Below are 24,063 nucleotides of genomic sequence, written 5' to 3'. Positions count from 1 at the left end.
AGGCCGGCGTCCAGCTGAGGGTTCGGGATGGGGCGGAGGGGGGAGTGCTGCAAAAAGAGGCTCTGGCCAAATTTTGGAATGCCTGAGAAAGCGGCCAGAGCCGCGGGCGAGCGTGGGGGTGTGGGCTTCCCACCACCACTCATCCTTGTGGTGGCCCCCAAGGAGGAAAAGGAGGAGGAAGAGGAGGAGGAAGGCTGCCTCCAACCTCGCTCCTGGGGGTGGGAGGTGTGGTGTGAGCGGGGGGGCTCAGCGGGGCCGAGCTGTGGGTCGGGAGCAAACTTTCCTCCGGTGGTTTTGGAGTCGAGGTGTGCGCTCTGTTGAAGCAGCAGCACTGTTTGGGGTTAATAAATCACTTATTTGCAGCCCTTGCTTCTCTGTTATGGTAACGATTAGCGAATATGAGATTTCTGGTTTACCCTGGCCATGCATTATTCATCAGTCTGTGTAGAAGGGACGTGGTCAGGTTAAAACTTGTGTGGAGACGAGCTGAGGTCTTGGTGAGGTTTAGGAAGCAGCTTTGCTCAGCGTTACTCAGAACAGGGGTTTTGCTGAGGTCTTCTGCTGCTGCTCAGTGCTGTTGGAGGCATTTATGAGGAAAAATAAGAATTCCCAGGCAGGGTGTATGACTCCGCTACCTGAGTTACTGTAGGCTGCAACATAGGTAAAGCAGGGGAAAAAAAAAACACTGCTTGTACATGCCAGACATGGTAGTTGTGTGAATGTACATTTGCTATTAAACGTTCTGCAAGGTCTTTCTGTTAGGCTCTGTCCCTTCAGAGCTGCAGAAAGGACTCTTCCCTGCAGTTGCTTGTCTGGCTGCGGGCAGGCAGAAGGATAGAGCAGCTGGCTACACTTGCTGCAAGGTATAATTACTGCAGGTAATCACGTGCACAGCCCCAGCATCATCCCTCACCTTCCAGCAGGATCTGGGTTCTTTGCCTGCACGTACAGCACCATGCCTTGCACGCTGCCACCTCTCTGCTGGGCCCCCAAGGGTATTTCATGGCCATGCATTGCCTGGGGGCCGTGGACCGCACCCTGTGGTTGCCCCTGCTCCCTGCTGGGTCCCCAAGTGTTGATGCTTCAAGTGTTCCCTTTGCCACATTGATGGTGGGGTCCCTGGCATGCACGTGGATTTTGGATGTGTCCCAAGCACCCTCCACTTGTGCAGGATTTCCCCCTTTTGTGATGCTGCAGCTGGGGAGAAAGGGTGGGATTTTGGAGCGCCTCAGCCCTTTCCTCTTCATTTCATCAGCCCTGTTGCAACTCCATCAGTAAAATTTGCCAGGGTGCTGGGGAGCTACTGGGATATAATTAGGGGTTTGGTTTGCTTTTCTGGCTGCTATCCCATTAGGGGAAGGACAGCGAGGAGTATGGACTGAGCAGATGTGTGCAGGAAGGGGACGTTTTGCTGTCATGGCTGTTGATGCGGTGTGCAGGCTGAGGCAGGGGGATTGAGGAAACCTCCCTGGGCTCATGCCCCTTCCCTGTACCAGCACTGGATCAATTCTCTGCTCTTTGGCCCACTCCCACTTTGCAGCTCCAGCTGGAGACCCCCGAGCCCTGGGAGCCCAGCCCTGTGGTATTCCCAGCCCAGCAGGAAGTTCTGCAGAGCTCATAAGAAGAGCACTGGGGAGTAATGAGCTTTCCAGGCTAATTTGGCAGTATTCAACAACTTCCACTGGAGCATCTGTGCCTGTGGGAGCTGCCTCAGCTTCCAACAGATCCGGGGCTGTTGATCTCTAGGGGCTGTTTTAGGCTTGTTTGCAATTGGTGATGCTCATACCATACTTGATGGTCCTCGATGAAGGTGAGGGCTTGGGGGAAATCATGCACTGTGTGGCTGGTGAGGTGTGGGAGAACACACCTGCTGCAGACCAGGAGATTTGTCTCTTCAGCCCTTCTAGGCTGGAAGGGAGATGGATTCGATTCAGAAACATCTGGGGACTTGAATTGGCTGTGCTGCTTTCCTTGGGCAGCTCTTACCTTGGCCGTGTCCATCCTTGGCGGTTCAGAGAAGACAAAAAGCTCCCAAATTCCTAGCCTTCATCTTTCCAAGTTGCTCAGCATTCCTGCCCTGGTGCCACGTGCAGTGGGGTGATGTGTAGGGCTGGTGCCAGGTTTCTGCAGGTCTGTCCTTGTGATGAGACACCTGCAGAGCCCTGTGGCAATGTCCCAAGGAGAGATGTGGCCCTGGGGAATGGATCCCTGCATGGCCAACCCTCAGAGCCCTCTCTCCTCCTGCCTGAGCTTCCCCTAGTCCTGTCACCCCTGTGGCTGGCTGTCTCAGCCTGGTCTGTGTGCCTCTGCACGTCTCTGTGCTGCCTGGTGGCATCTCAGGCCTTTAGGCCACGGTGAGTGTGCCCCTAGAAGAAGACATTGGGAATCATACTAGCAGTACTTGTTGCTCTAAATGACATCGGAGCCTACACCAGCTGCAGTGATTTTCCTGCTCGGCAAGAAGGCTGGCTCCAAAACCAAGTGGCAAGTAAACTTCACCTGGGTTCATTTCCTAAGCTGTTTCCCAGGCAGTGATTCTCTTTTCAGTGAAGTGCCTTTTGCACCTTTTTGTAGCTTCCTTAAGGATCGTGATCAAACTGAGCAGTGGCCCCTTCCCAGTTTTTCTACTTCTGGGTGCTTGCAAGGGCTCCTATCCATCATGGCAGCGGCCTGCAGCTCCCTCATGGCCCTACATCCCTGTCACGGCAACCTGAAGCTCCCTCATGGTAGAGTTGACGTGACCAGTGTGGAACTGTACAGTTTAAAGCGCAGTTTGCCAAATGCAGATGGAATCCACCTTTTCCTCCCACCCCCCAAAACAGCTGCGTTCCTCTCTTCCAAGCTCCTCATCCCCTGCTGTGTTGTTGGGTCCTGGGGAGCAGTCTCACTGGGTTTCTGCTGTCGGCCTGATTGCCGTGACAGCCCATTGAATACCACAGATAGTTCCTTCCCTTTTGACTGGGTGCCTTTGCTGCAGGGAGATGCCATGCTGGCAGCTGCACACAGATGGGGTCGGATCGGTATCCTGCCCTCCCCCACTCCTTCTCATAAGGGTGGGGAGGACATTTTGCATTTGAAACTCTGATTGCTGTCATCGTGCATTCATGTCGTGAGAGGAGTGGGGCTTAAAGATAGGATTGTGTTGGCAGGGCTGTGGCATGGGGAGTTTGGCCACTGTTTGGTTTGCTCCATGAAGTTCTGGTTCGTGAAAGGCCACTGCAGGAAGCTCGGAGTTTCCACTCAACCCACAGCCCAGCTGAGAGCACACTTTCGTCCTCAGCATGGTGTCAATGCTCTCTGCATCTTCTTCCCTCCAGCAGGGTTGGAGATGGAGACGTGGGTGATCACCTGGTGACCATCCTGGGTGGGTAAGGGACATTCACCGACCATCCCTCCCTGTGCTGACACTCGTGTGGCCTGCAGGGACAGGCTGCAGCCATCCCAGCCATGCGTGACCCTTCGGAGGCTCTTCAGCAGGAAAGAGGTTAACAGGAAGGAGGCAGGCGAGGAGCTGGCTGCCAGCTCCAGACCCCGCTTTGGGGTGGGGAGCAGCTGGGAGCTGCATGCACAGCGCAAGAATCGCCTTATAAGGCCAGGACAAGCCAGCTCCAGCCTCCCACTCCGCTCCGGCACTCGCTCCCCAGGCAGGCGCCCACTGGGGATGGGGATGTGGAGGGGATGTGTGGTCCCCAGCACTCTGCCTGGGTGCCTGCGGGGTCAGTGCATGGCACCGGGTGGGTGAGGAGCCCGGGGGTGCTCACAGCCGGCTCATTGCCTTGCTCTGTGTTTAGACTCGCTGTCGGTGGACGTAAACACCGGTTCTGTAGAGAAGTGGCCCCTGGCTGAACTCTCCTGCCCTATCCCTGTGTTGTGCCCCCTCCCCAAACTGCTCCAGGGTGGGGGGGAGGAAGAAAATTCTTTCCGCCTGTTGAAAGCAGAGCTGAAATTGTTGTATCTCCTGATGAAGGCTTGTGAGTGTTGTACAGGGGCCTGGTGTGCAGGGACACGCGTGCACAAGGCGTGCACATTCATCCTCTGAGCTTTGAGCATGTTCCTTGAAGGGGTGACCTCAGGGGTCTGAGCCTGCTGAGGTTTCTCAGCAGTTTCCATGAGCAGTATCTGCCCATATGGGCAGGCTGCAGGTGAGAAAGGTGTGCATAGGTGGCTGAAAGCAGATACCTGCCCACCTGCTGGTGGCTGGGAGCTGCAGAGGATGGGCAGCGCTCCTGGCTGCAGGGAGGTGCAGGAGGGAGAGCACAACCTTTGCTCTTTTGACGGATGGCTGCTCCCATGCATCCTGTGCAGTGCTTGGAGAGGTCATTTTCATCCGCCTTGGTGTAAATCCAGGATTCTCTGCCTGCTAGATGATCTATAAGTGTAATAAAATCCTCCCGCAGCAGAACTCTGCTTGCATTGTGGCCACATTGATAGCATTCTGTGCAGGAAGCATGCGATGCTTTGTGCCTTGCTCCATCCCGCACCGTGTCCTGCTCACTTCCCACCCTGAGCATGGGGCTGAGCACCAGGGACAGGCAATGCTTTTAGCAGCTCCCTTTGCAGAGCACTTAAGAGCGCTGTGGATGAGCAGCCTGCTCCTCGGCAGCCACCCTCATGAATATTTTAGCTCAGAGAATTAACATTTGTCAAGAAGCATTTATGGAGGCAGCCTGGATGCTCTTCCTCAGGCGTGCCCAACTCACTGCTAATCTGGGGCAGTGCTGGGAGCCTGAGCAGGGCAAACCCACACCAGAGCCCTTCCTGTGCCACACTGGGGCCAGACAGAGGAGCAGGACCGTGGGGAGCAATCAGCCCCCATCTTCCCTCCGGGCCGGCCAGACCCTGGTGCCAAGGCAACCAGCCTGCCATGCGAGATAGACAAATGGTAGTTTTTTTTGTTCTTTTTTTTTTCTTTCTTTCTTTCTTTCTTTTTTTTTTTTTCCCTCCTGGTTCTTGGCAGAAAGTAAAATGTCTCTTTTGTTTGGTTTCCTCCTCCCCTGCCCCATCGCCTTTCTTTAAAGGTTATGTTCCAGATTTCACCAAGTTGACGTTGTGTAACAGCCTGGGAGCATGGCGTGGGCACGGGCGCTGTGCCCCCAAGGCTGGGATTTCTTTTGCAGGGCTCCTAAGGGGCTTCTGCTCCCTCTTTCTCTCCTTTCTGTTCTGTTCCCCTCCATATTCATTCCTCACACACCATGGGAAGGAGGTAGAGTGTGTGGTACACAAGTTTGCCGTGTTGGGGTGCTGGGGCTGGGCATGGTCTGGCTCTGAGCATCACCAGTTCCAGTGGATACATGAGCAGAGTGCAAAGCCTCTTGGGTTTGCTCCCCGTAGCACAGAATTTAGGGCTTCCTTTCGGATGCTTCCCAGGTGCTGCAGCAGAGCTCTGTCTTTGCCCAAGGGGCCACGTCCTCACTGTGCTCTTGGTGCCATTTGCTTTGGTGCATGCTTCCACCTTGCAGCATTTGCATCTCGCTTGGTTTCAAAGTGCCTGCGTCAGCAGCAAAGAAGGAAATATACAGATGTAAAGGGATTTAAATCCAAGCGAGCCAGGCTGCTTGTCTGTCAGGTTCCATCTCCTGCCCAGAGCTATGAGGTGCAGGGGTGCCTCCTAGAGCCATCCCCAGCCCCTTTTCCCCCCTGTCCTGGCTGTGTTCCCTGTGCATAAAGGCTGTGGGTGGGGAAGGGGTTGGACCCATGCGGCCGTGCAGAGTTCATGGTCCTGGAGGCCTTGGCACAGCTGAAGGCAAGGGAGACAAAAACGTTTCTAAGACTCCACTTGGAGCTGGGAGAAAGTTTTCCGTAGGGTTTTTATAGCTACCGGAAAGCAGGGTTTTATTTTTGTTGTCTAAGACAAAAAATCCTCTTAGGAGTTGACTTCCCGTGGCAGTGAGCAGGGGGGGCTGAGCTGGAGACCTTCTGGGCTGCGCTTGGCTTTTCTTCCCCTTCCCCCTGCAGGATTTCTGGATGCTGATGTTGGTTTTCACAACCAAAAATAGAGGTTTTGATGTCCCTGATGTAAGGTTGGTCCCATTGACCGGCGGCGTGGGGGCACCAGCACTTCAGCTCTCTGTGTGGGGTGCTCACACTCCCTCCTTGACCCATTTGGGGGCACAGCCATGGGGAAAGCTCCTGGTGAAACTGGGATGTTTCCCATATCTGCATATGGATAAGCCGGGGCAGGGGTCTCAGTGAGACCAGCTGAATTCTCTGGGTTGTAGGATGGGGCTTTTGCAGCTCTCCCTGGTCACCTCTTCTTTGCACGCTGCTCTTGGATGTGATTTGCTGGAGCCTGTTTCCATGGTAAAAATCTTACCAGCATCTGCCAAAAACTCATCTCCCTGTTGGCCTGGCCATCTGGAAGACGAGAGGGGGCTTTGCTGGGGCACAGAGGTGGTCGTGGGCTGTGTGGGGTGCTTCTTTGGTGCTATGTGCAACTCAGAGGGGTCCCTCTGCCAACTCATCTGTGGCTCATGCTGGCCTGCAAAGAGCTGCCATGGTGAGGGGGACCCCTGTGTCACCATATCTGGCAGCAGGGCACAGCAGCTGGGGATGGGGACAGCAGGGATGAGGCATTGCCACTGTAAATCGGATGAGCTGGTGCTGCTCCAGATGGACCTGTCAGCTCTTGTCAGCAGTGACACTGATCTAAGTCCCTCTGTGTCCCCTTGGGCTGGGGAGGCCACCACTCATCTTGCTTAACTGCATCCCCTTAGGGCAGGGGGACCAGGAGGTGACACCGTGCTTTCTGAACCTATCGGATAAATGAGGTCCCCTCCATGCCTTGACCCTTTAGAGCATCCCAGTGGCTGCCTGGGAGAGATGTTCCCAATCTCCACGTTTCACTAACTTCAGTGGGCAGAGCTCTGCTTGTGGACAGAGCACTGGGTGTGTAGAATCCTGGTGTCCACCTGGAGAGGTTTAAGGCACTGTGCCCATCTGCTCCTGTCTTCTCACGTATCCCCTTTTTCCTTCCCCTTGCAGCCGACGACGCTCCCACAGGGCACCATCAACATGAACCAGTGCACGGATGTGGTGGACGGGAGAGCCGCACAGGGCAGAAATTCTCCTTATGCATCCTAACGCCAGAGAAAGAGCACTTCATCCGGGCTGAGAACAAGGAGATCATCAGCGGGTGAGTGCAGGCAGACCCAGGGCTGGCTGTCAGTGCTGCCTGGCACTCAGCTCTCCTCTTCTCCTCCTTTTTGGCAAGGTTGGCTTTTCTTTCCCCTTCCTGCTCCCTGGCCTGGCAGATCCCTTCTATCTGCAGCAGGGCAGGAGTGCTAGCAAGCCCTGAGCCGCCAGATTCATGGGTTAGCATGAGCAGCAGCTTGAGTGGATGATTTGAGTCCGTCCTTTGTGCTGTGCCACGAGGCTTTCCAACATCTGTACACCTTGCAGAGCCAGTGACTGAGGAGGTTCAGCTACTGCAGGAGCTTCAGATCCTAGAGCTCCCAAGCTGCTCATTGCTTCTCAAAGCCATCATTCCTAGGTCACTTTAGACCACTTAACATGAGCATATGGCGGTAGATTCTCCAACTCCCAAGTGCCAGATGCTGATCTAGAAGCATCCCCTGACATCTTCTTCCTGATCCGTCCGGAGGCATGGTACCTCCTCTATGCTTCCTAGCCTGGCACCAACAGAGCTGGTACATCCCATTGGAACAGTTTCTATTTCCAAGCACTTTCCTTGGTTGTAACTCCCCCATTTGAGTAAGCAGTGGTTGAAATAGGCATTTCTCTGGCAAGAACTTGGGCTTCTGCTCAGATGAGTGTTGTCATGGGACAAAAGTTCCCTACTCCACTGAGACCAATGAGTGTGAGTGACATCAGAGGGGGGCTGGCAGGGTGGATGCAATGATTATACCCCAAAGTATGGTCCCTCATGCCCTGCTGCCCTGCTGCGTTCTTCTTCTCCCCGCGCTCCCATTCACAGCTCAGCCTTTGTTCCTGTCCTGCCAGCAGCACGAGGGAGCAGCATTGCAGAGCAAGGTGGGGCTGATTTATTGCTCATTGGCCCAGCGTTAGATTTGAAGCAGCGCGTTTGCTCCTGACTGCAAGCATTAATCATCCCCAAGCAGTCCCGCTCTGGGCCCAAGCCAAGCGGGTTTCATTTGCAGTTGCAGCACGACAGGAAGATTTCCCCGGCTTGGGGAGAATTTGTTTTACGTTTGTTGCATGCTTCTGGCATTTATTGCTTAACCAAAACCCACTTGATGTGGTCATCTCAAAGCACTTTACAGCTGCAGCGTGCGAAGTGGGGGAACAGGAGGGCAAAGCACGGAAGTCTGAAGCACAAGCATTTTCCAGCACTGCAGATCCTCTCTGAGCTCCCCGAGTTGCAGGAGTGGCTGTGGGAGAGCCAGAGAGGGTGCCCTGAGCGAGAGGCTCACGCGCGGGATGGGTTTCACAGTGCTGAGTTCATGCTGCTCTTTCTCAGACAAAAGTGCATTGTGTGCAGTGTGCTGCTGTTAGCAGCTCTGGAGGGAGAAGGCCCTCTGGTAGCTCCGGAGCTCTCGGCTGGCTTTCAGGATCCTTGAATCCCTGCCCTGTGCCACCCTCGGCCGTGAACTCTCTCTTGCAGTGAGTGGTGTTGAGCCAAGGCAGCCTGGAGCTGTTCCCTGTCCTTTCTCCCCTCCTGCCTTGCTCTGCGAGTTGCTTTTCTCCCAAGTCTGCGATGGTTGCTGGGTATCGTGGGACCCCAGACCAGCTCAAAGGGATGAGTTCCTCTGCATGTTGAGCTCCAGCTCAGGATAATACTGACAGCCCGACTGCCAACCTCTGGGTTTGGGATGGGGGCTGCAGCTCCCTGGCTCTGTCTCTGGAGGAATCAAAGGGCTGGCTTATGGGCAGCCTGTCCTGGAGCGCATCAGGACGTGTCTGCCTGGTGATGAGATCAGAGCCCCTGCAGTGCAGGAGTACTGTCTTACTCCCCACACCTGCTCAAATGAGTGTTGTCCCCACACCTGGAAGCGAGTATTGCTTCTGTCCTGCCTGCTGTTGTCAGCACACATCTCACCTGCTGCTCTTCTTTGCCCACAGGTGGCTGGAGATGCTGATAGTCTACCCAAGGACGAACAAGCAGAACCAGAAGAAGAAGAGGAAGGTGGAGCCCCCAACTCCACAGGTAACCCTGGAGGGGCACAGCGTCCCGGTCCCTTGACTCCCTCTTGGGGAGCACTGCTCCCAACACACATCCCTCCCCAAACCAGCAGGGCACACTTGGTCTCCTGGCACCAGCCCTGCACGTGCTGTCCCAAAGCTCTGTGGTCCCAGGGGCCCGGGAAGAGGTGCTGACCACTCGAGGGGCCGTTTTGGTAGAAGTAGGATGAAATTCCATCAGGCTCCAGTTACCCTGTCGGAGATGACCTTGAAGATAATGGAAATGAAAGGAAAATAGTAAAGGCCAGGGCTGAGCTGGGAGCTCCGGGGGCCGGAGCTGCACTCCCCAGGGACCCGGCGATGGCTTCACACTGGCTTTGACTATAAATGGTAAAAACTGGGGCCGGCCGTGACTCACTCGTTCCTGCCAAGCTCCCACGTGGCCGGAGTGGGGGAGAATCCCACTGATGGGGAATGTGACCCCAAGGCTGCGCTTGTCCTTTGCTGGGGCTGAGAACTGCCGCAGCTCTGCGGCCATCTGACCTCCGCAGGGACTGAGTGCTGGGCTCCTCTGTGGGGCTGCTGCTGTCAGGAAGGGAAAACCACCTTGGGGCTCCCCTGAGCCCCAGTTTTCTGGTCCCCAGCACAGTGATGTCTCCACGCAAAGCTGTGTGTAGTGCCTATTTGAATCAGGTTTCCGCCACTCCAGGTAAAGTTACCTTAATCAGTAAGAACAGAAATAATGAGATAAAATGATGCTTTTTCTGCACTGTGCTGGAAGACTGAGGCACTCCTGCCAAGGGATGGGATCATCACAGCCCCTTGAGCATTGGCTCCAATGATGCTGCAGGGGACATATCTCCTCTGTGGCATGTTACAAGTTGTTTGGCCTCAATCCTGCTGCATGTGGGGCAACCCAGTGAGCTGGCACAGCAGGGCAGGGAGCCCAACCCAGCACTTAACCCAGGCTGGGTTCAGGAAAGGGGACAGAGAGAGGAGGAGAAAGGGGCAAGGAGCCAGAAAAACATCATTCTGGGTTGCATTTTATCGCCATGGCAACTTCTTGGAAACAATACAGGATTCGAGCTCCTGAGCACCAAATAAGGGAAGCGGCTGTGGGGAGGACAGCAACTCCCCATGCATGCAGCCTGACTCCCCGTGTGCTTGGGGATGGGGTGAGCATGGAGCCTGGTGACACTTCTCCCACATTGGATTGAGGCACAGCATCTCACAGCCTTGTGGGATGCCATCCTCCAAACTTCATCCTGCTTGCAGCTCTCTTTCCACTCTCTCCAGAGCATCCCATCGCTCTCAGCCCTGCGACAGCAGTGGTGCTACTGGAAAAAAAGCTCAAATTCACTTTACAGATCTAACCTCTGTGTGGGACCTGGCGCTGGATGGGTGCTTTGCAGTTGCAGGTGCTCATGGTCAACCTGCAGAGCCGGAAGGGAAATGTGGAAGCACCTTTGCTTCATCCCCCGAATTGTGCCGACGCAGGCAGCGAATCAGTGCCAGGGAGAAAACCAGCACCAAATCCCCCTCTGTGAAATGGCTTCTCCTGAAGTTGGCTGCTGTTCAGCTCTCTCTCCGTGTGCTGGGGAAAGGCTGATTCCTTTCTAAAGACGGCAGCACGCTAATCCGGCGGCGGATCATGTCTGAGAGCTGCTGAGGGATTGATGGACACCTTTGTGATTTAACAACAACAAAAAAAGAGAAGATGTTTAGGCTGTTCCTGCCTGTTCTTACTCCCATGCCATTTTCCTTCTCCCGCTTACATCAGGGCTTGGCTGTGCTCCTGGGGCACGAGGCTCATTTTCAGCTCGCCCCATTGTTTTGCACCTTCACCCTGCTGAATGCTGGGATGGGAGCAACACGAGGGAAGCTGGGAAGCTAGGAAGTGAGGCTTGTGCCAACTGCTGCAGTTTGGGCAGGGGTTGCTAGATGCAATGCTGGACTTGTTGTCATCTTTATTTGCAATCAGCTTGAGGTCTTAGGAGAAATAGGTCAGATTTCTCTTTCACTGTTGGTCATGCAGGGGGAGGAGGAGCATGCTGCCCTGTCTGCTCTCAGCTCCTGGGAAACTGAGGCATGATCTGGGGCTGAAATCTGGGGTTGGAAGTGCTGCCCTCTGTTTCGGCTTTGCTTCGCGTCAGGCTGTGTGAGATGTGTGTAAGGACAGCATGTTGTGGTGTTACTGCAACAAGAGATTGCTTCTAATGATGTTGAGACACGCTCCTTTTTTGAGCCATTGGTTCTAGAAGACAAGGAGTTAATTGTGCTGCTTGTTTACAGAGCGCCTTTTGGCCCTCGTTTCTGTGTCTAATTAAATACATATCTACAAATAATTATACGGGGGCGTGTGTGAGAAGTATATAAAGATATATGTCTGACAATCAGCTTTGGCTTTTGAATCAATGGACAGAGCATGGCTAAGGCTGGAAGGACCATGGCAATGTCCGACCCCTCCAAGCAGCAGCACCTCCAGCGAGTTGTTGCCCTCTGGATCATTTACCTCCAACACTGCATTCCTTTAGGATGAAATTTCCGAGGGGACTTTTTTCCATACTGAGGTCATTTGCTGATACGACAAGAGCAAAACATCTGCTGAGGAACAAAGCCAAACCCCACATGAGCTGGGAAAGCTGCTGTGCATCTCACCAGGGCTGCTATGGGGAGCCACTGGCACCATCCAATGTACAGAGCCCCTTGCTTTTATCCTATGGGTGTTGTTCTAAAGTAACCTCAGTGCAATACTGTATTTTCCTTTCTAAAAGCAGCATCCTGCTATGCAGTGGAAGCACCCGGGAGGGACACGGTGCTGGATGGTTTTTCTATTTTGTATCAATGGCCCATAACAAACTGGTTGTGACAAATTAAGAATGCAGCTGCTAGTGGCAGGGAATTAATTTTCTTCTACATCCAATATCCTTTCGCTTGATTTCTGGGTTGCTGTTTCTTTTTTTTCTGATGTTACATTATGACAGTGAGCAAATTCATTCCTGGCACGTGGACCTGGCACTGCTCCGTGTTTGTGAAGCCTGCAGACAGAGCGGGGACACCCACATGCACACACAGAGGGACATGGGGAAGGCTGTGCTGCCTTTGCTTTGGTTACCAAGGCTGCACTGCTCCCCAAAACTGCTGTAGTAGAAATGCTAAGTCAGGGCCTGAAACAGTGATTGAGCACCTGCTGGGAAGGCAGGGCCAGCCCAAGGGAGCTCAGCTGTGTACAATGCATCTGAGTGACCAGAAGGGTTGGAGCCAGGATCTCCCTCTCCCCAGACCTCATTTAAGGGCTGACAGTAGAGGTAAGGGTATCTCTTGCTAGATATCCCTGCCTACTTGAGGCCTTACAAGAGAAAGCAGCTTTTTTTCCTTTGTTTCTGTCCATGGCTGCTGCATTTGGGCTTACCTTCACTTACTGTAGCCTGCTCTACATTGCTGTGCTTTGTGTTGTGTTATTGTGTTACCACTGTAAATGTGCAGGGAAGGTGCAAGGCTTCTCTGGGCACAGAGCCCCTCTCACCCACTGTTCCCTGTCCCCATCAGGAGCCTGGCCCTGCGAAGATGGCTGTGACCAGTAGCAACATCCCCAGTGCTGAGAAGGTCCCCACCACCAAGTCCACGTTGTGGCAGGAGGAAATGAGAGGCAAAGAGCCAGCAGACACGAGCAGCAGCATCAGCCCAGCACAGAGCCCGGTGCAGGGGGCTGCCAGTTCCCTGAAGGATCCTATATTGGACAGCAAGGAAGGTAAGGTGATGCCGTGTGGCCCCGGGCACCCTACCCTGGAGCAGGAGTTAGAACAGGTGGACCCTGAGGTCTCTGCCAACCTCAGCTGTGTGATTCTGTCATTCTGAGAAGGAGGTCGTGTCTCATCAGCACCAACTTGCTCAGTAAGACTAAGCTTATAAGTTAAAATGCTTACACAGGGCTCCTGGGGGCCACCTGTTCTCACATGGGGAGGAAAATGGGAGGGGGAATGCTTTCATAGCACCTCTGTGGCCCCCTGAGGCAGCCCATAGGGTGTGGGGGCTGCCAAGCCCTGAGTGCTGCTTCCTCATCCGGCCCCTGCAGCAGGGCCCTGTTTATATTTGGTCTCCCTGATTAGCCCATGGAAGGCGCCTGGGGCCACAGTATTGTTCTCCCTGAAACAATAGGGGCTGGGGATTTTTCCTGCCCTGGGCTGAGGATAAGTTTCCTTTATCTGCATGATGGGAGCAGAATAGAGCTGCTTTCTTCCTGCTCCCAGTGCAAAGAGTGATGCATCTGTTGTGTTTCCTTGGAGCTGTGGCTGCTGCTTGGAGGGACAGAGGTGGGAATGGGTGGAGGCTTTCACACTATGCTTCCCCCCCGAAAAAAGAGAAGCTTCCTTGCTCATATAAAGCCTACTCAGTTTCTTTGAAACAAAAAACAAGCAGAAGTGAAAAGTGCTAGAATTCACACCATTCCTATGCTTTTTAATGGGAGAGACTGTGAATGTTCATGTTGTCCCCACCTGGGAATAATGTCTGTGCCACCCCACACCTCACTGGGATTCTGTAAGGTATCTTGTGCCCCCAGGATTGCCAGCTCCCTACAAGCATCTCCCCTTCTGCACAGGCTAGAAGGGTTGGGATTGGAGTCAGGGTGGGAGAGCCTGTGATGCTGAGGGTCTCAGACTGTCCCTGCTCTCATTTCCTGCACCGTTTCTGCTTGGAATCATGACATTTTTTTTGTTAAAGGCAAAACTCAGACTTGAAACCAAATGTGTTTTTCTTGTCCCTTAGACGAGAGCTCCATGAATGGGGACCGGATAGACTGTGGGCGGAAGACTCGTGTTGAGAGCGGCTACTTCTCCTTGGAGAAGACCAAGCAAGACTCGAAGCTGGAAGAGCAGCAGCTGCCTCCACCACCGAGCCCACCCAGCCCCAGCACCCCAAACAACAGGTACAGTTATCCCAAATCGCCCTCACAGGAGCATGCCCAGCCCTTTCCTTCCCCAGGTACCCGATCAGGCGACCGAGTGATTCACAGCTGTTCTCTGAACTCCTTGGACTCGAAGAGCAGTTGCCCCATGCACAAGGACTCCAGCAGAGATGTAGGAAAGGGAGCTGAAAAATCGGGGCGTCCCCTTTCTTTTAAAGCCAGCCGGCAGTACACAACCCTGGCCGACGTTCCCAAGGCCGTTAGGATCAGTAATCGTGAGGCCTTCCAGGTGGAGAGGAAGCGGCTGGAGCGGAGAACCCGGGCACGTAGCCCTGGGAGAGAAGAAGTGGCCCGGCTCTTTGGCAATGAGAGAAGGTAAGGGATGAGTGGTTCACCTCCCTCTTGCATGCTTGCAGCATCAGTGAGGTTTGGGGTCGCCCTCCCCGGTGCAGCCCTGGATGGGAGGTATTGGCAGGCTGTGTTGTGAATCATAGAACCGTGGAAGGGTTGCGTTGGAAGGGACCTCAAAGTCCATACGATTCCAACCCCTGCTGTGGGCTGGCTGCCCACGGCCCGTCCATGGCCTCGGGCACCTGCAAGGATGGGGCAGCCGCCACTCAGCAGCGCTGCCAGCACCTCCCCACCCTCTGAGTAAAAAAATCCCTCCTAACATCTAACCTAAATCGCTCCTCTTTTACTTTGGCCCCTTGGCATTGCAGCAGTTGTGGATTTGGGGCAACCACATTGTCCATGCGCACCATCCAGGCAATATGGTGTCCTTAGCAGTGGATGTCAGCCTTGTGACATTTGGATGCCGCATTTGCAAGCAAGCCCACCCTCCCTGTCCCCTCCCCGGCGCGGCACACGCGGGCAGCTGGCACTGTTAATTAGGTTAGCTCTCTAAATGGTGCTAGAGCCGGGTGCGTTATGCAACTGCTTAATGAGCTGAGAGAGGTTTCAAAATGTCGTGGCATTAATCTGGGAGAAGAGAGTCGGGTGCGGGGCTGCAAACAAGCTTAGTGCAGAGGAGGTGAGGAGGGCATCTGCAGGCATGCTCAGCAGTCATTGGGTGAGGTGAAGGATGTGTTAGTGCAGCGAGGGCAGCAGAGCAAACCGGGAGATGGGCCCCGGGCGAGAGGACTATCTGCCAGTCTGATTTTCTCGCCTAGATTTTCCTCTGGGCATGTTCTCTCTAGCGTGATTTCAGCAGCGCTGCCGGTTCGTTTCTTCACAGCCCCTAAAGGACTGTTTTCCAGCCTGGCATCTGAGAGCTGGGAGCAGGTGTGGGAGCTTTGTGCCCATGCTGTGGGTTGGCAGCAGGATCCTGCCTCTCCTGATCCCATCCCGGCACTGGCAGCACGCAAAGGTTGGGGCGGAGGAGCAGGGCATGGGATTGGATTTCTCCCTGCCTTGAGAGTTCAGAGGGGAAGGGTGCCAGGCAGGACCCCTGGTCACCCCAGCTGGGGACACGGCTGATAAGCTCAACTTGTAGTGTGTTAGTTCAGGTATGGGTGACATTGTGTCCCTATGTGGTTGCTTGCACGGTCCCCAGTGCTGACAGTCTCTTGCTCCAGCCCCCATGGGCACTGTGCAGTTTTGGGATCTGGCATGCCAAAAGGAAACTGGGATCTGCCAACAGGACAGAGAAGGCAGAGGTTTGCATGCAGGTAGTGGGGATTACAAGAGAATGTTGCTGCCAGGCAGTGCCTTTTTTTAACCAGCTCCATGCAATTACTGCTGGCAGGTGCCTTTTCCAGAGGAAAATCTGTTTCTACCAGCTCAGCTGGACTCCTGGGGCCTTCAGCAGGAATGCATTGAAATGGGCAAAATGTCTCCTCTTTCTCAGAGCTGTACTGAGAGATGGGCTGGGGTCTTGTGCCCATGGAGCTGACCCCAGTCCAGCACAGGGTGTGGAGTCTGGGGGTGATGGATGCAGCTCTGTGGGGCTCAGTGGGTTTGGTGCCCATGTCCAGATGGGCTCAGCAAGGCGCAGGGAGGCAGTTCAGCATCGCACCAGAGAGCTCCCATCTGCCCTGCTCACCTTGGCTTGGCTGCTTTATAAATACAAGTTCACTGAGTGCACAGATTCCTATCATATTTTTTTTTCCTCCCCCTTCCAAATTCAGGCTGTGCTTATCAAGGTTGAACAAATACAGTAACTCACGTGCATGCTGCAGGGTCTGCTTCTCCTGCCGGATTTAGCACTATACCTGATCCTCCTCCTCCTCAGTAACCCACTAACACGTCTGTGAGCATTTGCCTGAAGTCCTTTACCCATGCATGAACCCCACGGGCAGCATCAGGCATGGCTCAGCTTTGCCTCTGGACTCTCAGTGCAGCCAAACAGGCTCGCTCTGGTTATCTGGGTGTTTTTGTCCCTTCCTTCTAACCTTCCTTCTAACCCACTGTAAATCAGCACGGGAGTGTCAGAGCTACGGATGAAAAAGAGCTCTGTAACTACCCGGTGTTCCATCCTGAGTGACACACCTGTGGTCTGAGCTCCAGATAGAGCTGTTTTTCAGGCTCCTGCCCTGTCTCCCCATAGTAAGAGCTATTACGTGACTGATGCCCATGACTGTGCTGGAAATATTCCATGTCGATCATTAATTCCCAGCACTTAACTCCACGCCCCGTGCAGACGTCTGAGCTTGTGGTTGCTTCTGAAACATGCATCAGAAGGCAGCGCCGAGCAGGAGATATCTGTGGGATTTTGGCACGTGGGGGTCTGTGGAGTGCGAGTTCCCTCTGCTGGCACACACAGGGTGGGGCCACGGCTCTGCAGCCCACAGGGATTGAGCCACATCCCTGCTCCCTCATCCCAGCCCTGGGCAGGATGGGGCTGTTTCCAGGCAGTGATTTGGAAACCCCAGAGATGAATCTTTAAGCCCATTTTGCACAGCAAAGGGGGCCGTGGCAGATGCAAGCTGAATCCCGTGTTTTTGGGTGTCAGTCCCTGTGTGCCAGCAGAGCGGGGATAAATCTCGGTGCATCTCAGCAGCTTTGGAAGCTTTTGGGAGGGGTGTTGGTGTTGGATGGGGTGTCCTTGGGGTGCAGGAGCCCAGAGCTCGCTCCCTTGGCTTTTCTTGCACTCTTTCTGCACTGCAGCCTCTGCAAATGCAGCTTTTCCAATTGCCCCCATGCTCTGCTTGTGCTGGAAGGAGCCTGCTGTGTCAGAGTGCAGCCAGGGCTGGCGATTGTTTCTGACCTCAGTAAGCAGCAGAGCTACTTTTCTTTCTCAAATTCCTTCTCTGGAGCTTCTTGGGATGTAAGGCTTTGCTCTGGATGCTGCTGCAGCAAAGACACAACTGCCTGCTCTCTAAAACAGAGCTTTCTTTTCCTTTGAGAACTATCTTCTTTGTTTTTGTGTACCTTTGGGGAAAATTCCTCGTCCTTTTCTTGAGGCTCACTGTCTCTCTTGCTGCTAAATAACGAATGAATCCACTACAAATAAGCCCTTTCCTCCAGTCAGAGAACACTGCTTCGGTGACAGCTTGCTGGCTGTGAGAGCTCTCCTTCCCCCTGCACACACCCCCCCAGCTAACAGCCTCAACCTGCAGCTCAGGTTCCATGCCTGGCAGAGATGAGCAGCCCGCAGAGATGAGCAGAGCTCCCTGGGATGAGTTCCATAGTGCAGCACCGAGCAGCAGCACAGCTTTCCAGCCGCTCCATCCCTCCCTGCCTGCAGCACAGCACTGTCAGCATGGAGCTGCGTTCCCAGGGACCCCTCACAGTAACCTCTCTGAAACACTGAGCTGATGGGACACACGATTCTTTCCTGTAATCCGAATGATATTAACCCTTGGGGCTGTGATTGGGTTGCAGTGATTTTTATTTTTAATTATTTTTATTATTCCCTCCTCCTTTTTCAATGATGAATTACTGGAACAGTTTTGATTTTGTTTTGTATGTAGATGCAGATATATAATTTCCTCTTCTGTTCATTCATTTTCCAGCCTTGTTTTCTTCCAGGTCTTGTTGCTCTCCACCTTCTCCTGCTGTGTTGCTGTGTGACGTGTCCGCCTTTACTTCGCCTGCTTCGCTACCATCTCATCTCAATCTCAAGCCGTAGAACAACCTGGTGGTGCAGCCCCTTTCATGAGAAATCAACCTGCTTTTGATTTTGTTTTTATGGTTGTTTTTTTTTTTTCTCTTGATTTGTTTTTCTTCAGGCCTTCATCTGTTAGGGCGCAGATAACGTTAATTCACGAACCTCTTCCTCCTTCCTAAACTGAGTCTCAAAGGTTTGGGCCCAGGGGTGAAAAGGGGACGGCTGGGTTAAAAACTCATCTCCAAAACAGTTCTCCATGTGTCGGTGACGGAGGATGTAGATTTGTGCTCTGTGAGCTGGGTGCTGTGACGCACATCTCACCTGAGCAGAACATCCTGGGGAGATGGAGAGCTCTGCGTGAGCACTGGGATCTGTGTGCTCCCACTCTGCAAACTGGGAGGCAGTGGGTGCTGAACAGATGTCCCCAGAAACATCAGAATTTAAAAAGCAAAGCTCCCCCCGGCCCAGTTCAGTTCCTTGGTCCTGGCAGCCTGGCTCTGAGCAGCAGCTCCCACCGGGCTGAGCTGTGCTCGGAATGTGTCTGACTGAAGGGATTTGGTGCAATGTTAGTTCAAAACTAAACATCTCATGGTTTTTTATTTTGTTTTTTAAGTTCTAATCTGCTGTTCTTTTTTTTTTTCTTTTTGTGAAAAGTGTTAAAACAAAAATGTTTTTGGATGACCTGTTTTCCCTCATGTGGTTACCCTTGTGATTTTCGTGCATGTTGAGGGTTCCTGATTTTAGGTGTCCAGATGCTGTTTTGGGATCCTCTCTGGGCTGAGTGTTTTGGAGGGGTTCAAATGGGAATTGAAACCTCACAGCTTGGGGCTCAGCTGATTTGTGTCCTGAGGATGGATTACTGCTATGCTTTCCCAGGTTGTGCTCAAAGCCCAGAGGCTGGTTCTTGCCCAGACCCTTGGGGGTGCCAGTTTGAGACCAGCAGGTCCTTAGAAAATTCTGTTATTTTCACTCCTGTGGGTCAGCAGACAGCTTTTCCTGCTGAAATGGCACTTTTAATTCCACCTGCAGAAAGCCTGCTTTTTTGCCTATTGGGAGCATCCTTCTACAGGGTGTGTGCTGCTCCATTGTAGTTCTCCATCCTGGGAAAGCTGGGTGCTGTGATGTGGTGAGGGTGCCCAGCTGCAGGTAGGGGCCAGGTGTGCTCCTGCTCCCTCCAGCTGCCTTGCAGGTCAGCTTCAGCAGAGGGCATGGGTTTTGTGAGGGATGCCTGACTTACAGCTGGATGCTCCAGTTTGGTGCATGCCCTGCACGGACTGAGGTTTTACAGGATACATGCAGGGTGACGTGGAGCTGCCCAGCTCCCAGTGGGGTGTCATTTTTGTGCTCTGCAGTCTCAGGTTGTTGGTAGCTGCAGCATTGTGCTGTAGGAGCAATGAGTCGAGCAGTTGTGCAGTGACCTCAAGCAGCCCTCGCGCGTCGGGACTGTGAGCTCCATACAACTCTGCTCGTGGTTTAAGCAGCTCTGCCTTCCCCTTTCTGTCTGTTTTCCAGGCGATCTCAGGTAATTGAGAAATTTGAGGCATTAGACATCGAGAATGCAGAGCACATGGAGACGAACGTGCCAGCAGGAGCTGCCCTGTCCAGCGAGACGCGGCAGGGCAGGAGTGAGAAGAGGGTCTTCCCAAGGAAACGGGTAAGCAGTTTCCATACAACCATAGCACCACTGAGGTCTCATGGTGGGGTTTGGGTTGAGCACAGTGGGATCGGGTGCAGGGCAGCACTGCTGGTTCAGCCCATGCATGTTTGCTGCTCACTGCTCTGCTCTCTCGGTCCAGGTGCAGGTCAGGGCAGAAAATCAGGTTGTCTCTTTTCTATCCTCTGGAACAGAAAGAGGGAAACGTCAGATCTAGCACAGCAGGACACATCCTCATGGCATGAAATAACAAAAAAAAAAACAGGCAGTCTTGAGTCCCATTTGTGCTCAGACGTATTGGGAGCAGTTTATTCCCTGAGAAGCCTGAAAAAAGATCTTGCCAGTGAGGTGACACTTGTTCTGAGCCTGACGTGCCCCCGAAATATGTGGGTTTTTGTGCCATGAGCCAGGGAGCAGGACTTGCTGCCCTAGTTCTGTGCTGACCCAGGCTCTGCTGTCTGCACAGGACTTCACGTGCGAAGGGACAGCCATGGGCTCCATCCTGGACGTGTCTGCATCTCCGCTGTCCCCACACCGCCGGGCCAAGTCACTGGACAGAAGGTCCACAGAGTCCTCCATGACGGTGAGCCACCAGGGCTGTGTCCTCTGCCATGTGGGTGAATGCCAGAGCCTTTCCCAGGCAGCTCCGATGGAAATCTCCTCATCTGCTCTCCCTTTAGCCAGCACATAGGGCATCTGCTGTGGCTGGTGTTGGAGCAGATGGGTTTGACTTGAATCAGGTGTGGCTAATGCTGAGAGTTAGAGCTCTGCTTTTTGCCTTTTCCCCTCTACTGCTGCAGAAATTAAAACAGGCAGTGCTTCATGGCTGGTGCATATTGGAGTAACGGGTACCAAGCCAAGTTTGCATTTGGTTTGGTTAGGAGAGCTAATACGTGGCCCAGTTTTCTATCAGTACTTCCGTGATGTTTGTGCAGTTGCAAGCTTGTGTTAGTGGAACAAGGTCTTCCATTTGCATGTTCCAAATGCTCACCAGACCTGGAGGCAAACAGTGCAAAACAAGCATGGAACGCTCTCCACTCTCTCCACCCTTTGTAGGAACAGAATAAATACACTAATCTCTGAGAAGGATTACTTAGCCATTGTAAATACATGATATTTACATTTTTCATGGATGGACAGCTCGTATTCAAGGACTTCTCAAAAATGCAGTAGCTTAGCATTTCTGTGGGCTGTTCATGTAGACTTGTACTGTGACAAGAATGACTTTAAAATTCTTGGTAATAAAAAGGTACAAAAAGTGCATATCAAGTGATAGTGCACATCATCTAATGTGACTGCAAGAAAAACTTGCAGTCAGTGGGAAACATTCCCTGCTGGTGCTTCTGGGAGTGATCCCACACTGCTGAGTGCTTTCCTTGCTGACTGCAGGAAGTAGCAGGTGCTGTTTTTGTGCTGGGATTGCCTGTATTTCCAGGCCCTGAACATAGGAACTCAGCCTGGTGCTGGATCCATGCGTGGAATTGCAGGTGCATTTTCACTCCTGGTGGATGACAGAGGGACAAAAATGCATGCAGTGTTGCTAACTCTGTGCTTCTCCTTCCATTGTAATTCTGGTGCAACAGTAGGAAATCACAGCTGCTAGGAAGGAGACAGCCTACATAAATCATACAGCAGATCCCTGTGCCTCCTTGGAGCAGACATTTAGCCCCCACGCAGCGCAGTGATCCAGCTTCACCGCTGCTGGTTCCTTTGATTGCTGTGCTGGGTTTTGTCACCCTGTTGCCTATTCCCAAGCTGGATGTGGCCACTCTGACTGCATCTGTCCTTCCTTGCAGCCTGATTTGCTGAACTTCAAGAAGGGCTGGCTGACAAAGCAGTATGAAGATGGGCAGGTGAGTCGGGGGCAGCTCCTACCTGCTCCAGTGTGCCTTGTGCCTGGGCAGGCTCCACACATGTGGGTTCCTGCAGCCTGGCTGCAGTCAGTCCTGGGGCATGGGTGGCAGTAGGAGTGTGCAGAAGATGTACATGTATAAAACAAGTGCCAGGGATGGGCTGCAGCTCAGTTTTTAGATATCATGGATAAAACAAGAGTATCGTATTGCTTTTTTAAATTTAAAAAAAACAAAAAAGCTTCGTCTTGCCAGGGGAGCTCATGGAGGGCGCTTGCTGTATTTCATCATTGCTTGCAGGGTTGAAGCACTGCAGCATCCTTTGTGTTGCTGCCTGCTCCTCTCTCCCCAGCCCTTTGGGGGGGCTGCTTGTGGAGCTGGGAGGGGAGGGGCTGTTGGTAATTCCTCTGTGCTGGTTGTTTCGTAGTGGAAGAAGCACTGGTTTGTGCTGACTGACCAAAGCCTGAGATACTACCGGGATTCGGTGGCAGAGGAGGTAGGTGTCACTCTGTGGGGTGAAAGCCATTGCTGCTGGGCTCTGTGCTCCCTACAGCCCTGCTTGTTTTCTCCCTGCAGTGCATCTCACCAAACCCTACCCTGCGCCTCCTGCGCAGAGCCATGATGCTTTTGATTTGCAGTGTGTTACAGCATCCTTTATCTCTCTCTTCTCTCTCCAGGCTGCAGACCTGGATGGAGAAATTGATTTATCAACGTGCTACGATGTCACTGAGTACCCGGTTCAGCGGAACTATGGCTTCCAGATCCATGTAAGGATGGTGTGGGGCAGGGATGCTCAGTGCTGGGTGCTTGGGGTGGCTGTGGGGTGTGCAGGATGGTGCTGGTGGGTGCAGCCCACAGCTCTGAGCCGATCCCTGCTTTCCTCAGACGAAGGAAGGGGAGTTCACCCTTTCTGCCATGACGTCTGGCATCCGTCGCAACTGGATTCAGACCATCATGAAGCACGTTCGCCCCACCACTGCGCCTGATGTAACGAGGTAAGGGGAGTCACGGCCCCTGCACTGCTTGGCTGTGCAGAAGGAGCTCTTCCTTGTCCCTGTGCTTTCCGCTTTCTGAGCCTGTCTGCCCCCAGAAGCTCTGCCTCTTTCTTAAACCCCTCTCTCTGGGCTTGATCTGGATATACTTTGTGGGTGTGCAGATAATGCTGAGTTGCTCTTACGGGTGCAGTTTTCAAAGAGGGTTGAAAATGTGGCTTTAATTTGTGCGTAGGAATATGAAATACTGTTCCTATATCAAGGCTCCTCTGGATTCCCACCAGGTATTGTGAAACCACTTGGATTCAGCTGTGCTGGGTTCCCCCTTTCCTCTGGCTACTGTTCAGCATGAGCTGCCTGGCCCTGCTGTGGGTCACAGGGCTGAAGGAGAAGCTCTTTGGCTCTGATAGACTTCAAACTCCATCCAGCGAACCGCCTCCCTTCTCTTTCGATGTTCCAGCTAGCAGCAGCTCCTTCCCCTTGCTCTTTAGCAACATCCATATCTCCTCTTGCCACCAGTGCCAGAGGAAGGGGCCCCTTGGTTCCCTGCTGTGAGTGCTTGAGGCTGAGAGAAAGGGCGTTTGAGCCCCTCACAGCTAACCAACCATGCCAGCCACACTCCCATGGGCTTCCCAGACACGGCCACAGCATTCACTGTCTCCTGTCTTTACTGTGGCTGCAGCCAGTAGGGTTTTGCCAGGTTTGCCCCTGCCTTGGTGGCATGGCTCTTCTCACTGGCTCTGCTGGCTGGGGATGCTCCGACCCCTACGCCCACCCTGCTTGGCACCCATTCCCAAGCTCCAGTGGGTTCACAGGATATCAGGGAAGCCACCTCTCTCTTCACTCCTCTGTGTGTTTGATTTTCATGCAATCCCAGGAAAAACTTCTCTTTGAAACTATCCGTGCTGAAGCCCAGGTTGGAAAACTGTGTTCTCTCCTGTATTAACATGTTGTGGTTTGTATATCTTGTGATTCACTGCATGCTCCTCCTTTTCTGCACCTCGGATGGGAAGTTCTGCAGTTTTCATTTATTTTTCTTTCTTTTTTCTTTTTTTTTGTTTTTTGTTTCCCCCTTTATTTTTCTTTTCAATAAAAGCCAGAAAGAAGGGAAGAAGCAACCTGGTCTTGACAGTTGATTCCCTCACACTGGTGCCTTCTGATGTGACTAGATGTGAAGATGAAGACCAAGGAAATTTGAGGGGACCTCTCAGCCCTTTGAGAGCCATATCTATGCATAGCCTAGCAGGTTACTGCATCTCGGTGCTCCTGTGCTCACTGTCTGCTGCCCTGAGCCCACGTGGCATGGTTTGACTCGGCTTTACCCTGCAGAGAAGGTCTGGGTGCTGGTCGTGCAGTAACTTGCTACGCTGCATAAACAGACGGCAGCTCTGAACCCCGAGCTGATGATGAGGGCTTTATAGGTGCACTCGTGTTGTTTTTCACTGGACTGCTTCCAAGTGGGGTGCACGTGGGTTTGAGGCACAGCACTGAACTGCAGCTCTGCGTGCACCAGG

The 24,063-nt window shown here is 53.2% G+C and overlaps 1 protein-coding gene across 1 annotated transcript in view; it reads left to right on the top strand.

Annotated features, from left to right (window-relative positions):
- The window catches only part of MPRIP (myosin phosphatase Rho interacting protein), a gene marked incomplete at both ends in the record, with an annotated part of 56,967 nt that overhangs the window by 13,673 nt on the left and 19,231 nt on the right, over positions 1–24,063 (top strand). Inside the window, 11 exon segments of the mRNA XM_079542948.1 lie at positions 6,982–7,039; positions 7,042–7,132; positions 9,040–9,124; positions 12,649–12,850; positions 13,867–14,380; positions 19,566–19,707; positions 20,174–20,290; positions 21,504–21,560; positions 21,985–22,053; positions 22,235–22,324; positions 22,443–22,552. Of these exon segments, the coding sequence (XP_079399074.1) occupies positions 6,982–7,039; positions 7,042–7,132; positions 9,040–9,124; positions 12,649–12,850; positions 13,867–14,380; positions 19,566–19,707; positions 20,174–20,290; positions 21,504–21,560; positions 21,985–22,053; positions 22,235–22,324; positions 22,443–22,552 (1,535 nt within the window).

Source organism: Tetrao urogallus, assembly GCF_951394365.1.
Source record: "Tetrao urogallus genome assembly, chromosome: 15".
NCBI lineage: Eukaryota > Metazoa > Chordata > Aves > Galliformes > Phasianidae > Tetrao > Tetrao urogallus.
This window is presented reverse-complemented; position numbering and strand designations above follow the sequence as displayed.